General features: G+C 40.7%; 1 protein-coding gene across 1 annotated transcript; it reads right to left on the reverse strand.

Annotated features, from left to right (window-relative positions):
- Nucleotides 1-1097: 1097 nt before the first annotated feature.
- On the reverse strand, nucleotides 1098-16308 carry atg3 (autophagy related 3). The gene is made up of 12 exons (XM_083937624.1): nucleotides 16129-16308; nucleotides 15808-15849; nucleotides 15659-15708; nucleotides 12364-12434; nucleotides 11194-11301; nucleotides 10936-10988; nucleotides 7492-7585; nucleotides 7368-7402; nucleotides 7136-7288; nucleotides 5865-5992; nucleotides 5293-5361; nucleotides 1098-1611 (listed from the first exon to the last, which is right to left on the reverse strand). The coding sequence occupies exons 1-12, from the start codon at nucleotides 16198-16200 to the stop codon at nucleotides 1530-1532; spliced, it is 957 nt and encodes a 318-aa protein (XP_083793750.1). The 5' UTR covers nucleotides 16201-16308; the 3' UTR covers nucleotides 1098-1529.
- Between the last annotated feature and the right edge of the window lie 27 nt (nucleotides 16309-16335).

Genomic DNA, 16335 nt, shown 5'->3' on the forward strand with positions numbered 1-16335 from the left:
TTCCAACCATGGTGAAGTCTTTGTGTTACCATGCGGACTAGGAGTGGAATCCTCAAAGAACAGCTGATTTTATTCTGAAGTAAAATCAAAAACACCACAGTTGATGTCAGGTGGAGGCCAATTAACTCGGTGTGTGATCTGGAAGGTGATTGGTTTATAATTTTTATAATGGTGATTCTAAAGGGACTCATCACTTTCCCAACACTGCTATTCTAGTTTTTCATTTTTTATTAAGGCAAAATGTGTAAATCACGCTGGAAAAATCTATTTTGTTTAATGTATGGTCACTTCAGGCTGAAAAACAAAAAAAGTGACTATTTCAAAAGGGTGATGGCTTTCTATAGGCACTGTAGGTATCCCTACTCATAAAACAAAGCACCAACAACGTAGTGAATCCAGAGTTTATCAAAAGAGTGTTTGAAATGACTTTAATATGAGAGGAGCTGGTACAGGGGCCAGTAGGTACGTCTTTCAAAACACCATCTATCCATCCATCCATCCATCTTCAACCTCTTGTCCCTATCGGGGTCGTGGGGGGGCTGGAGCCGATCCCAGCTGACATCAGGCATGAGGCTGGGTCCACCCTGGAGAGGAGGCCAGTCTATCTCTTTAAAAACACTCTTTAATAAACTCTGGGTTCACTAACTACATTGTTGGCGCTTTGTTCTCTGTGTAGGGACTCTACTCATGCTGCTGCAGAGGTTCGCTGTTATTTTGAGCAGTATTAGCGGTTAAAAAAGACATTTGAATGCCTTCACTGTACTGCCTCGAGCTAATCTGCGTTAGCCACATCCAGCTGTTAGCGACTCTGCCAGATCTCTCCGATAATAGTTGTTACACAAAAAAAAACTGTCTCGATGGCTTATTTGATGTATGTAAGTGCAAGAGCTCACCACATTGTGGTCACAACATTAAACCTGTGGAGAAACTTCATAGGTGCAGACCGGCTTTTGAGGCAAAGCCTCATCCGCAGTCTTACCCAGAGTCAGATGAAAAGATGGATTATAAGTGTCATTTCCATGTGTTGGCCTAACTTAGCACAAAGACTGGAAGTAGTCATAAACCCTTCAACAACTTGTTAATTAGCAAGCTCGTAGTTACAAAGTATGATGTTTTTACATTTTTATTTTTCCACAGGTGAAATAAAACAATACAACATGAAAAAAAGACATTGCTTACTTTGATGAGAGGAATACTATTCAGGCCATAGCTAGGCTAGCAAAAGCCAGACAGAACACATATATCTCTGAAGCTTAATGGATGCACACTGATAAAATCGGTATTAATCTTCTTATCTGACTCTGGGTTTCATGGAAAAGAAGTCTGTTTCCCACAATGTCAGACTGTTCCTTTAACAGAAAGTTGTGTCACATACCTCCAACATTTTCCATGTCCTGCACCCACGCAAAGTGTCTCACAGTTATACAAATGCTTCACAAATTGGCTGTAATTCCACCAGAACGGATATAATCTCAACACAGAGGCAGAAGAGCTGATATTTCCCATGTTGTGCAGGCAGATTCATGAAGCTACATGGTGAAGTGTCTTGTGTAGTCGTATTCTATTGTAGGAATGACAGCCTGGACAAACTTGAGGAAAATCAGAAGATACCTAAAAAAGTCTTAGTTGAGGAAAACACAGGAGCACGGAGGGAAATCACAGCAACTCGGCAAAGTAGAGTGAGCACTCCTATCCAGTGGTGTAGTACAACCCAGCGCGGAAAATGATCCGTGTGCGCACACAGAATTTTTAAAGGTGGAGTGTTTTGTCACTTGTAAATAAGTTGACCTTGTGAATCTGGGCCACCTTACCTTTACTTTTTATGCAACATTACGTTGAATGGAATCAGTGCGAGAGAGAGAGAGAGGGGTATGACATGCACATTTTCTGAACTAGTGAGTGATACTGTTGCTTTCGTCAACGAAAAAGATGACGAAATATTGTTGTCAACGAACCTTTATCACGTGACGAAAACTAGACGAGACGAAACGGAAATGCTGATCATGTGACGATGACTAAGACTAAATATATAATGCAATTTCGTTGACGAATAAAAACGAGACGAAATGTGGTTCACAAAATAAAAACTATGCTAAAATGTCGAAATATAAATAAATAATAGACAAAATAACGTTTAGTCTTGTTTAGTCACGTTATTATTATTATTTTGTAGTTTTCTCCCAGTCTCGCGTCTGGGCGACGTCACTTCCCCACAAGCGGCATTTTTTATATTCAGAAGATGCCGCTGCTGTGAGTTAGCGTTAACGACAACTAAAGAAAAATGAGTACAAAGTGTGACACCAGCCGGGGGTCGTCTTTGGGAGAAAAAGGAAAAAAAAACACTTTCATAACATAGACGTGGAAAGGAAAACGGGATGTGTGGAAAAAGAAAGGGAGAAATGCGACCACAGAATCACAGGAAAAAGCACCACCTTAAAAGACACCTCAGGGCATCCCAAAATGACATTTAGGTAATTCAAAACATAACGTAACTATACTTTCTGTTTTAGAAAGCTTGTGCGACATGAGGCTACGGTTAATGTGTCGGGTTTTAACGCTAGCTTTAGGCTTTAGTTAGCCACTGGAGCTGAGAGGGTGTATGTATGTATGTGTGTGTGTGTGTGTGTGTGTGTGTGTGTGTGTGTGTGTTTTTAGTTCCTACCTGACTGACTCACTCACTCTATAAGTGCACTAAACTGCCCCTTGTTGGCCAAATACTTTCACTAGTTTTGTATTTCACACTGAACTGAATTTAGCATCAACATGACTTTGAATAACTTATTCTAGACCTGTACATAAACTAAAGATATCTGCATGGGTTTGGCTAAAAATAAAATGTTGCTTTTGTCAATACTACTAGGTACTTTTATTATATTGATTTAATATAATAATATAAAATATATAATATTTATATAATTTAAAAAGAGACTAATATACAATTTTCTTTGACTAAAACTAGACTAAAATGTCATAAGTTTTTGTCGACTAAAACTAGACTAAAATGCTCAGACTTTTAGTCGACTAAAACTAGACTAAAATGCTCAGACTTTTAGTCTACTAAAACTAGACTAAAATGATCAGACTTTTAGTCGACTAAAACTAGACTAAAATGCTCAGACTTTTAGTCGACTAAAACTAGACTGGACTAAAAGTAAAACAGGCCGCCAAAAAACCACACTAGTGAGTAGTTTGTGGAGAAGACACTGTCACAGCTGCAATCGTATTCATTAAGCAAGAGGAAGGCTACATGTGAGGAAACATTACTTACAGTGCCTTGCGAAAGTATTCGGCCCCCTTGAACCTTTCAACATTTCGCCACATTTCAGGCTTCAAACATAAAGATATAAAAGTGTAATTTTTTGTCAAGAATCAACAACAAGTAGGACACAATCGTGAAGTGGAACGAAATTTATTGGATACTTTAAACTTTTTTAACAAATAAAAAACTGAAAAGTGGGGCGTGCAATATTATTCGGCCCCTTTACTTTCAGTGCAGCAAACTCACTCCAGAAGTTCAGTGAGGATCTTTGAATGATCCAATGTTGTCCTAAATGACTGATGATGATAAATAGAATGCACCTGTGTGTAATCAAGTCTCCGTATAAATGCACCTGCTCTTTGATAGTCTCAGGGTTCTGTTTAAAGCGCAGAGAGAACCATGAAGACAAAGGAACACACCAGGCAGGTCCGAGATACTGTTGTGGAGAAGTTTAAAGCCGGATTTGGATACAAAAAGATTTCCCAAGCTTTAAACATCTCTAGGAGCACTGTGCAAGCAATTATATTGAAATGGAAGGAGTATCAGACCACTGCAAATCTACCAAGACCCGGCCGTCCCTCCAAACTTTCATCTCAAACAAGGAGAAGACTGATTAGAGATGCAGCCAAGAGGCCCATGATCACTCTGGATGAACTGCAGATAACTACAGCTGAGATGGGAGAGTCTGTCCATAGGACAACAATCAGTCGTGCACTGCACAAATCTGGCCTTTATGGAAGAGTGGCAAGAAGAAAGCCATTTCTCAAAGATATCCATAAAAAGTCTTGTTTAAAGTTTGCCACAAGCCACCTGGGAGACACACCAAACATGTGGAAGAAGGTGCTCTGGTCAGATGAAACTTTTTGGCCACAATGCAAAACGATATGTTTGGCGTAAAAGCAACACAGCTCATCACCCTGAACACACCATCCCCACTGTCAAACATGGTGGTGGCAGCATCATGGTTTGGGCCTGCTTTTCTTCAGCACAGACAGGGAAGATGGCTACAATTGATGGGAAGATGGATGGAGCCAAATACAGGACCATTCTGGAAGAAAACCTGTTGGAGTCTGCAAAAGACCTGAGACTGGGACGGAGATTTATCTTCCAACAGGACAATGATCCAAAACATAAAGCCAAATCTACAATGGAATGGTTCACAAATAGACATATCCAGGTGTTAGAATGGCCAAGTCAAAGTCCAGACCTGAATCCAATCGAGAATCTGTGGAAAGAGCTGAAGACTGCTGTTCACAAACGCTCTCCATCCAACCTCACTGAGCTCGAGCTGTTTTGCAAGGCAGAATGGGCAAGAATTCCAGTCTCTCGGTGTGCAAAACTGATAGAGACATACCCCAAGCGACTTGCAGCTGTAATTGCAGCAAAAGGTGGCGCTACAAAGTATTAGCGCAAGGGGGCCGAATAATATTGCACGCCCCACTTTTCAGTTTTTTATTTGTTAAAAAAGTTTAAAGTATCCAATAAATTTCATTCCACTTCACGATTGTGTCCTACTTGTTGTTGATTCTTGACAAAAAATTACACTTTTATATCTTTATGTTTGAAGCCTGAAATGTGGCGAAATGTTGAAAGGTTCAAGGGGGCCGAATACTTTCGCAAGGCACTGTAAATGGCCTGCTGTTGTCATCCAAACAAAAAGATCATTTTTAGTAAAACTTTGAAGCCTCATATAACTATATTTCTGTAAATAACTGTCATATTCCATGTGATTGAAACTGGTGTCAGCCATCAACAGTCAGGAGACTTCGGGAAACAAAGTTATACTGGTGTGAAAACTGAAAGGCTGTCACCGCTGCTCTCTCTCCAAACAGGAATTCCTTAAAGAACTATTATTGCATGAAACAAAACATGCAATCTTTCTGCGGTGACAGTGGTGGGTCAGTGGTCTTTTCTAAGGGCAAACCCAGTTTGGCTGTTTTGTGCCGAAGAACAGGCTACAAAACCTTGATAAACATTCTCCCAAGTTGCAGAAAACAAAGAAGCAGTAATCGGTTATTACCATGAAAGGATACATGTGGACCCCCAGCTCTCCTCCCCCGTCTGCCACAGTCTCAATGATCTTTTTCATCACTTCAGCATGTCTGAAAGTAAAATATTGTCAAAATATCGGAGCAAAAATAACATTTTGAACACGTGGTAGGGATGCACAATATTGGATTCTTTGCTGATATCCAATATATCGATATTTTCCAGGCCACTGGGTGGATAAGCTATATATATAAATATATTATTTTTTCCCACACCTAATTGCAGGGACCATCAAATCCCTTCTGAAGAGGAATTAACATTTTATTATCATTATTATTATTATCCAGACTCTTGTGTTGGCACACAAAAATACATAAAATACAAAGCTTAAAACGAAGAGATATTCATTCTATGTTCAAAATACAAAAAACACTTGAACCTATGTTATATATAACATGCTATATTTATTCATTTATGATAATTTCTGAAATTAATTTTATGAAATTAATAATGACTGTGGCATCATGTATAAGATAAGAGCAATAGAAAACCCAAAAGGGTACAGTGTGCCCCCCCCCCCCCCCCCCCCCAAAAAAAAAAGAGGTGTCCTTCTCACCTGCAGGGGTGGACAGAGCACATGGCAGGTGGAGGAAGGTGGGGATGGTTCTCAATGGTCACTGTCTTCTTCACGTGGTCCTGGCTGATATCCTCATACATCTGTTCTACAGTCAGTGGTTGCCTATCCTGGGAGACACAACCCCTTGATCAGCTGATGGTGAGTGATTTGTTCGTGCTGTGTCTATGAGAGTTCTGTTTGGGGTGGTTCTAGCCCCTACTTTTAAAAAACAACCGCTTACTGCAGCTTTAATCTCTGTGATCCGTAAGACTTGAGAAACCTTGTTTCTAGTGGCCTCTTTGGCGGTCAGATGTAATTGTAGGTGAGCCTGTTCCTCCAGAGCTCCACCAGACCAACCGCTGCTGACTGACGTAAACAGCGGACTTAACCTTGCAGCGCATTTGCATTTAGGAACGGAATGACGCTAGACATAGGTTAGAATACGGTCAATTAACTAGATGAAGGTCTGACGGATTATAACTTTAAGCAAGAGAATATCAACTTACTAGTTCCTTTGATTAATAAAAGTCTGTATCTCTCCTAAAATGTCACTTGACTGCTACAGAGAAGTATAGTTAAAGTGCAATTCCGGCGCAAATCATCCTATGCTGTTTTTCGGCACTTGTATCATTAAATAAGCCATCGACAGTTTTTTTCATGTAACAACTAATCTCAAAAATCTCAGAGAGGCGCGAACAGCCGGATGCGGCTAACGCTGATTAGCTCGGGGCAGTACGGTGAAGGCATTAAAACGTCTTTTTTAACCAATTACGTCGTTGGTGCAACACAGAAAACAAAGCACCAACAACGTAGTTAGTGAACCCAGAGTTTATTAAAAGAGTGTTTTAAAGACTTACCTACTGGCCCCTGTACCAGCTCCTCTCATAGTTAAGTCCATTCAAGTGGATGACCAAAGTCAATCCCAAAGGAAGGAGCCCATTGGTGCTTTGTTTTGTGTGTAGGGACTCTTCTCATGCTGCAGAGGTTTGCTGTTATTTTCAGCAGTATTAGTGGTTAAAAAAGAGTTTTGAATGCCTTCACCGTACTGCCCAGAGCTAATCAGCGTTAGCCATGGGATGATTTTGTGCTGGAATTACACTTTCACAATTATAAAATCTCAGATTCTATAAATGTGCATTAAATTGTCCTATATAACAAAGGGCTCTTGTCTCCTATGGAGCAGATAAACACAGCCGGCCTTTTTTTTTTTTTTTTAAATATAAACAGGGGACACCCCCTCTTAAGAAGTGCACTTTTGCCCAGGTACATACTTCATCATATCCAAACAGCCAGAGTCGAGGGGTCTGGTAGTATTTATCATATGTGATGTACAGGTCATATGTTCTTGTCTGGAGGATGGCATCTTCACTTCCCAGCTCTGCTTTGGTTTTGGTTTCAACCATTTTAGTGGTGTCCAAGGTGGCCTAGACAGGGAGAAAGAAGTCTAATGTGGTAGTTGGACAGACGATAATTAGTATTAGATTACACAAAAAGTGTATCTACCTCATCCATTTCCAACAGGCCATTTTCCTCATACTCTGAAAGGACAGCAATAAGGACAACATGAGTTACAGTGCAGGCTGTCTTTGAGAAACAAAATGCTTCATTACTGGAAGGATAGGAGTACCTTCCATATCTGCTGCTTCTCCATCATCATCATCATCTTCACCATTGTCACCACCAACACAACATGCTGCAGATGCGGCATTCATATTCTTGTCCTAGAGGAATTCAAATGAAAAAGGACCCATTTACAACTTCCCACTGTTAAAGAAATTGAAACTAAATGGACAAGATTGTTCTCAAGGCATACAATGCGGGTGTATCCCGCCTCACGCCTGATGTCAGCTGGGATCGGCTCCAGCCCTCCGCGACCCCGACAGGGACAAGCGGTTGAAGACGAATGAATGATAAACAATAGGGGTGTGACCAGACCCTCAGCTCATGTGACGAGACGATATTTTAACACTATTTTTTAATTTTCAGTATTTTCTCATGTAAAGCCCAGTTCAGACCAAAGATTCAAGTTGAAACTTGCAACGTGCCGGTCTGCAACGTTCTGAAACCTGCCAGTTCACACCAGTAAGACGAGGTATGAGACTAGATGGTATGTCATCTCCATAGCAACGCCCCTCTGTACTTTCGTTCTAACCTCCCACTTCTCAGGCTTTTTCCGTGACTGGATATAATTTTTAGCATCATAAAATATAAATGAGGACAAAGTCTAAATTTCTAGTTGTGATGAAACGGCAAAAAAAATATTTTATTTCCCCGATTCACTGTTTTTTTCGTAATAACGGCACTCCCTCTCCTTATACATTGTATTGCTCTCTTGCTCAAACACACACACACATTGAACCTCCATTCATAACGGCCTTTTCAACCAGCTGACAGTTTGTCAGAGACTTGACCAGCGGACTTTGCTAAGACTTTATTGATTGTTGAAGCAGGTTACGTGTGTTGCGTTCTATAACCTGCTGCTGCCTATTTGACAAGCTGAGTCACAGGCGACACCGCCAGCCAGCTTGAGTCCAGATAAGACTGGTCAGTTCACACCGCTGAAATTTTCACCTGTAATGTTCTAAAACTGTTATGTCGCATTGCGAATTATTGGTCTGAACTGGGTATTAGCCGCGGTGTGGCCTGTGGTACTCACGCCGGTAAAGTATGTGCTATTATATGTGCGGTAAAAAAGTGGCTATTAGGCCGGCTGTATGTGTCCAACATAGATGCAAAGGACAAAAAAAAACCTTCGTCATACAGGTCCTTAAGAGTTTCGAGGCCCTTATCTGACCATATGTGGAATGTAGCGTCGGTGCAGGAAGGAAGAATACAAAATTATTCAAAACTGGGGCAAGGATCAAAGCCCTTTGCCAGCCGTACTGCTTCCTGAAGTGGATCCAAATTTTAATGGTATAAACGACAACCAGATTGGATGAGACCTTGTGGGCAGTTATGGGGAGCTGTGAGCAAACCGTAGAGTGCAAAGAGCAAGAGGAAGATGTTACCTCAGTATGAGCCCAGGGCGGGCAGGCGTCCGTAACTCCACCGCGGAGCCAATATAAAAGTTTATTAATGTTGCAGGCCCAAAAGTAGTGGTGGAAACAAGGGAGTGCTAGTCCCCCATTCAGGTTAGGGAGTTGATGAATATGTTGTCTGATACTGGCTAGTTTATCTTGCCAGATTAAGGCGTTAGGTTGTTGGTCTAGGTTAGTGAAGAACGATTTGTTAAGACAAATTGGGAGATGTTGAGAAACTTTGGTAAAATTACCATCTTAATGAGATTAACCAGGCCTGCAAGGGACAGGGGGAGGCCTACTCATCTAGAAAAGTCTGACTTGCATTTATCCAATAGCGGCTGGAAGGTCTTTTGAAAAAGGTCCCAGAAGGAGCTGGTGACAAACACCCCCAAATACTTGAACCCCTTGTTGTTTTAAAGGGGAACATGGATTGTGGGAGGGATCTTGCCAAGTTGTTGACAAAAAGTAACTCACATCTGAATATTCAATTTATACCCCGATAGGTGACCAAACTGATCCAGGATTGATAAAACTGGGGGGAGGGAGGTTGTGGGGTTTGAAATAAATAGGAGAAAGTCATTGGCATATAAGGAGAACTTGTGGACTAGGCCAAAATGAGTGATGTCTTCAAACTCATTCTGGTTGCTAAACCAGATGGCTAATGGCTCGATGGCTATTTTGAACAACAAGGGTGAAGGCAGACCGCCCTGCCAGGTGCCACGCCTGAGAGGGAAACATGCTGAATGGACGGTGTTAGTGTTTACAGATGCAGAGGGGGTTACATACGAAGCTAAACCCAAGAAAGTCTTGATCGCTTCTAGCACCTCCAACAGAGAGATGGGTCTACCGAGCTCTGTAGCTATGTTTTTATCAATCTGAGGGTACGTTCAGCAATCTAAGGGATTGGGGGTCGCTGCAGTAAGTTCCATCGAGCTTTACCAGTTCCTCCGCAATTTCCACCAGCCTAGCCCGTTCAGCCCTTCTCATTTGAGAAACATAGGATATCACTTGTCCTCGAACAGTAGCTTTAAGTGCTTCCCAGAGTTCCACTGCTGACATCAGGGATATCATTAAACTCTATGCAAGACTGGATTTGAGTCGCAACAAATTCTTTAAAAACTTACTATCCGACAGTCTGTGTGAGCCGAACCTCCATGGTGAACGTGGAATTGTATCCTGTGGAAAACTAATGTCAACTACGGTAGGAGCGTGGTCAGAAGTGACTATTGGGTGATATTCACATGCATTCACGCAGTCGAAAAAGGTTTTTATTGAGTAAGAAGGAATCAATTTGGGAGAATGTGTGGTGTACATGGGAAAAAAAGGAGAAAGCTTTCTCATTGGGGGTTTCTTAGCTCCAGGGCCAAAGGCACTTTTGATTTGTTTATTTTCTACTAAAACTGGTAATGAAGGTCCTCCAGCTCATTAATGTGATGAGCCAGTGATGATGTGCACAGAGAGATGAGCTGTAGCTTCAATTCAATTCAATTCAAAAAACTTTATTTGTCCCCGGGGGGCAATTCATGGCACACAGAGCGGCAAATAACGACAGTGCAACTATACAAAAACATTTTAACCTATCAACAAGAATAAAGTGTAAAAGAAGAATAAGTGTCAGTTCTGTCTGCAGCCCTGCTGGGTGACGTTACGCGTCAATTGGAGGTGGAGACGGCACTGTTGAGGCCAAAGTCAAGAGTGTCTGGTTGCAGCCGCCACTCTCAGGTTGTAGCCAGACTAGCCTCTTTGATACTTTTACAAGTTAGTATCTATAACAAAGTTTAGTAGCAATCATTTTCTGAGTATCGATTTTTTTGACAACCCTTGTCATTTGCCATATTGTTATGGTAAAAATATTGGTTAGAACCACTTAGTACCTATCCATCCTTTCATTATCTGTAACTGCTAATCCTTAACAGAGTCAGGGGGATGAAGACGATCTCAGCTGTCATTGGGCGGGAGGTTGGGTACAGGTTTACATTTGGAAGTTTTGGATTTCATATTGTATTAATCAGAATCAACACGAAACGAGAAAAAAAAAGCATGAATCATACCTTGTTATTGTCCAGTGAAATTTCTTGTACAGCATCTGTGACTCCTAACACTCCTGGTGAAACACAGAAGTGTCGGGAAATGTTCTTAAAAATCATTTTAAGTAATTTCAATTTAAACCATTAAGTTATAAGAACTGATGATTGATATCGTGGCTTCAGAATCTGGTAAATCTAACTGGTATAAGTAAGACATGCTTTAAGCATGCAGCCATGCTCAGGACAGATGCACTGTATGGATGTTGAGAGATGGTGTCCAACCTGAGTTATGGTAAGTGTCCACCCAGCCCCCATCTCCATCGTCCTCCTCTATGATGGCTTCCAGCTCATCTGAATACTCCATCTGTTTACAACGCTTGTAACAGGGAACTGCAAGACCCCAGTCAAAACAGAGAGGTGGGTTTAAACACAAACCAGTGTGAAGTCTATGTGTGTGTTATAGAAGAAAACACAACAACCCTATCTGTACAACAAAAGATTTTACAAGGGTTAATAACAAACTGTATAAAATTAATAAGCAATCAATAAAGAGCTGAACACATTCTGCCAAGGAGCCTTTACAATAACAAACTTTGTCAAGTCTTAATGAATTACTGGAGTTTTTTGTCATATTTAAAGCATTTCTTACCTTTCTTGCATTTGTCAATTAGAGGACACAGCAATTCCCTCAAAAGTCCCACCCTCTTCCCCCTGCCTGACCTCTGACGCTCCCTCCTCTCCTGACATGTGCGGTGAGAGAGAAAGGCTGCGTTCCAGTGCCATGGGAAGTCCGACTTTTTGGACCTCCAACCTGGTAAAGTGCACTGGAATGCCTGTCAAATTTGCTAGTAGGAGGTTCCACTTTGACAGGCATTCAAGTGCACTTCGCAGCATGAGCTCGGCAAATAATTTTATTGGGACCGAGTAAAATGATTGGTCAGACTTTTATCAGACTTATCACCCATACTCACTCATCTTCAACCACATATCCGGGGTCAGGTCGCGGGGGCAGCAGCTCTAGCAGGGGACGCCAAACTTCCCTTTCCCGGGCCATATTAACCAGCTCTAACTGGGGGTTCTTGAGGTGTTCCAGGGCCAGTGTGGAGATATAATCTCTCCACCTGGTCCTGGGTCTTCCCCGAGGCCTCCTAGCTTTTATCAGACATATATCTAAATTGAATATTGATGAGTTTTAACACCTAGTGGATTTCTCTTTTTAGTGTGCCATACGCTTATTATAAGCATTTTGAGCTTACAAAAGAAAAGTAGAAAAATGCCAGAAAGGTAAGAATAGTTTTAAAGAAGTCAAACCCATGAAAATGTTATAGTTGCTTCCAGAGAGAATCACAAGGAACTAGCAGGAGTTGTTTATGTTGGAAGTTAAAATTCAGTTAAGAACAAATGAAAAAGAAATAGAAAATGAACAACACCCATTTCAAATCCACCTCTTACCATTGCGTGTCAGGAGAAACTGTTTATCCTGGGGCAAATATGGCTTCACCTTGACTTCTTCCCCAGTAGCCCTGAAGGGAGATGCAACAACAGACATAAACATATGACTTGTTCTTACTTTCAACTCCAAAGATTCTGAGCACGTGTAGAGAAAATTAATAATATAATATTGTCCTTTAACGATTGTTTGATTTGTTAATACTGCCAAACAATATGAATCAAATATAGAAATAATTAGCTACTATTTATTTAACATTTTGTGGTATACAGCCCAAGGTTCTATGGCAAAACCAAACTGTGACTGTTTCAGGTGCATGCTCATCACACCCAGCATAAATGAGCAACTCCATTGGTGTAAAAGCAAGTTTGATTTTCTATGAGGAAATTAACAAATTACTAGTTTTCACCTTAATTATTATGATGAATATACTTCGCCCTACTCCTTTCTGCACATGTAAGATTTTTTTTGCGTTAATGTATGTATGGGTTTATCATTTATTCCATTTAGCCTATTGTTATTTGCTTTGTTTTTTGTTGTTGTTTACATACATGTTTGAAATAGAGTATAAAGACGGAAAAGAAAGATTACCTACATTTTTCCAATGATTTTATGGTCTCAATTACTAGTTTAAATTCTTCTTCAATACATAATGATGTTCATTTTGTAAATTACGGTCCTATTTAGTAAAACAGACAAAGCGGGGTATGCTTTAGGGCTACCACAGCGACCCGTCCATCAGGATTTTACTCAAAATCAGCAGTTAATTTTATCCGGTAAGTACATTTTGTTTTAAGCCTGTTTTATGCTAGCCGAAAACCGCATCCCCATTAATATCACAGTTGACATGAATCTGATCTAGCTAACGCTAGAGCTAGCATGCATAACAAAGTGATGTCCCGGTGGCCAGTTCTTTTATACATTGTATTAAATTATATGTCCAGATAAATAGTCATCAGAGTTACTTCATCTGTCAATCTGCGTTTTCAAAATTCTGTTATAGTGACCTGAAACTGTTTCCACGTTTCTACAAAAAACTTTGTACAAAAGGCTGACACACAGTAAATGATGTGACGCATGTGGGTTTCTTCGAAAAGAATATCTCACTGTACTGTGAAATTCACCAAGAACAGGGAAGTGAGCACTGTAAAGTCCACTCAAGATCCAAAAAGGTCATATATTCATGTGAAGCATTTGCATCATTTTTACAGAATCATAATCGATGGTGCCATGAATGTAGTGCCACCAGTTACCACGGTATTAATTCAATTAAATTGTATTTATCGTGTCAAATGCTGCCTTTCGGACTTCCACCACTCCAGTGGAATTTTCTGGGGACGAATACCGAAACAAGCTTCTAGCTCCTTGATATCCATTTATTAGAACTAGTACTCCCAGAAGAGGGTGTCTGTGCTTGTGACGTTGCAGCCCCAGGTGTCACTGCTTTCCCCCTCCATATCGTCTGGGCCTTGCACATTATTCCATCATGTAGGTCAAAAAACTTCTCTCGGATAGTGAGGCGAAGAGCTGGCTCTAAAAATTGAAGGTGTTTGTGTCTTGGGTCAAGCAGAGGAAATGAGAGATGCTGCAAGTTCATTTGAAATGGGGACTACTTGAGGAATCGATCACTCATGCCTGTGCCTAAAATACTGTGGTATGTACCCAAAACAAATCTTTCCTTTATTCACTCAAAATATTTCACATCAGATTTTCTGAGAAATTTGAGTTAGTATGGGCTTGTTATTATCAATTTAGATGATGTAATTGTGTATTGTGTCATCTCAATATATGATTTCCTCACAGGATTCAATTGAAAGATGATACATTTTCAAATTGACTCATTGCCTAGCCATAAGTTCAGCACCAGGTTGTTTGCTGAAAACCATCGCGTCAATTTCTGGACTTCATCTCTTTAGGCCGTAGTTTGTTGAAGTGAGCCAACCCGCTCCAGTTACGCGCATAATAACGTGGGGACGTAGACTGTGTTTATCTTTATTAAAGCCTCCTGAAAACAACAGCAGTCTGATACAACGGGTAAAGCACACAGACCTCTACACATGCCAGATGTTAGAGCGCCACTGTAACAGATGTGTCTTCTCAGAAATAATACGGTGAACTGAACAACTGTTTCCACACTGATGCTGTTATCGATGCCTCCGCCTGGTAGTTAAGAGCACAGTTTTAATATGGTTATCATATATCACAGTGCTTAATACAGTCTTTATGTGAATGGCTTTAGTTTGTTTTATTTTTGTTTTCAATCTGTTTGTTTTTAAAATGAGATTAGATTAATTCCCACAGCTGTAGCTTTTTAGATCAATCAAATCAAATGGTTAGATATGGAAAAAAGGATGAGGCCGACGCCACAACAGAGCATATCCCCATAGAGCCCCATGTATATATATCAATAGAATAAAAAAGAAAGGCTTATATGAAGGCTTAAAGTAATGCATAATTAAAGGAGTGGCTGCTCGAAGAGTTAGGTTAGCTATCAAGGAGAACCGTAGTCATGTGGGTGTGTGTTTGAATGGCGTTTCTCTCCTTTCTCTCAGTCAATGGAGTGAATGCTCGGCCTATATTGACTCTGGTTTTTGCCCGTCTCGCTCACTCAGCTGCTGGGACAAATAAGCAGCTGCAGGATTGGCAAACTCCTTTTCACCCAGTGCCAGCCTACAGTAGCTGCACCCAACAACAGACAACCCTGGCAACCAGCAACGCCCAACGCTATTGGCTGCTACCATGGAAACAGAACAGGACAGAAAGTCATTGTCAAACCTGTGAAAATGTTTTAAATATTAATTCAGACTAAATATATTTTCTCTAGTGGAAAAGCAATACTTTCATTCTGTACCCCTCAAACATCCCCCTTGGGTGTATTATCATCATTATTTTTAAATATAGCTTCTAATGAAGATTCTGCATATTCAGCTTACTTACTGTCCACATTTGTTAACAGCACAGTCTCAGCCCACAGACTTCAGTAGGAAGTCATCAAATAACTGGGGGCAATCCAATACATTCACTACATACTGACTGACAACAATGGTTTTACTTACGTTTTTATGTCTCTAAATTATTGGTAGGTACAATCCAGTAATTACTACTTTATAAATATAAATGACTCCTACTTCAACTTTAATATTTTGTGATTATAATCTGAAGTTATTGTGATAGCACAGTGTTTTCCTCTGGAACAGAAGCAGAAGTACACAGTCAGTAAGTAGTCTGCTATCGTTTTGCATATTTTGAAGTGCTTTTGTTATTTCGAGGTACATCAAAATCCAAATGGACACTCACCACTTCCATGTGGGACAATGATGAACCAAGTGATCTCCAGCTGCTACAAACTAAAATACAAAAAGAAAGGATTAAGCACTAACTATGGCTTCTCAGAATGTATGAGTCCGAGTGGCTGTCTACGGTGAGATAATGTACATGTTTCTCACCTCCTCTGGTGTAATGACTCCGGTCTCCTTGAATTTCGATTCCTGTGATTAATAACATAACCAACACTGTATCTTAGAGGGGTACCCGGGGGCTAGCATAGCATAGGATAGCATTAACCAGCTGTAAACAGAAGTGCTGTGCGTTTACAAGAACTGTGCAAATATTTTTAGATCCCATTACGGCTGTTAGCTTGTATCCAAGTCGTGGCTACGATGACACCAACGAAATAACCAGAATGACGCATGTCACTGTAACATACTGGGTAGCTTTGACAGCCACATATCAACAAGCTAGCTCGCGTAACGTTAATGCAAGTTTACCTTCAACACTGGAGTGAGAAACTCCGCCACTCCCAGGGCCGTCCCTTTCACTGTGTTTATGACGTTCTGCATCTTGTAGACTTCCTTTTAGATAAAAACGCGAGGGTCTTCAAAAAAAACCGTCCCGTGAAAACTCTAAATTATTTGGACATACCTACTACAGAAGTGCCAGCGAGAGCAAATCACATGACACGTCTGAACACTTCC

Source organism: Echiichthys vipera, assembly GCF_963691815.1.
Source record: "Echiichthys vipera genome assembly, chromosome: 23".
Lineage (NCBI taxonomy): Eukaryota > Metazoa > Chordata > Actinopteri > Perciformes > Trachinidae > Echiichthys > Echiichthys vipera.

Coding starts and splice junctions, on each gene's coding strand:
- atg3 (XM_083937624.1), bottom strand. CDS start 16,200: ATGCAGAACGTCATAAACACAGTGAAAGGGACGGCCCTGGGAGTGGCG. Junction 15,709..15,807: donor GAGTCATTACACCAGAGGAG/GTGAGAAACATG, acceptor TTTGTATTTTAG/TTTGTAGCAGCTGGAGATCA. Junction 7,403..7,491: donor AGAAGCAGCAGATATGGAAG/GTACTCCTATCC, acceptor CTGTCCTTTCAG/AGTATGAGGAAAATGGCCTG.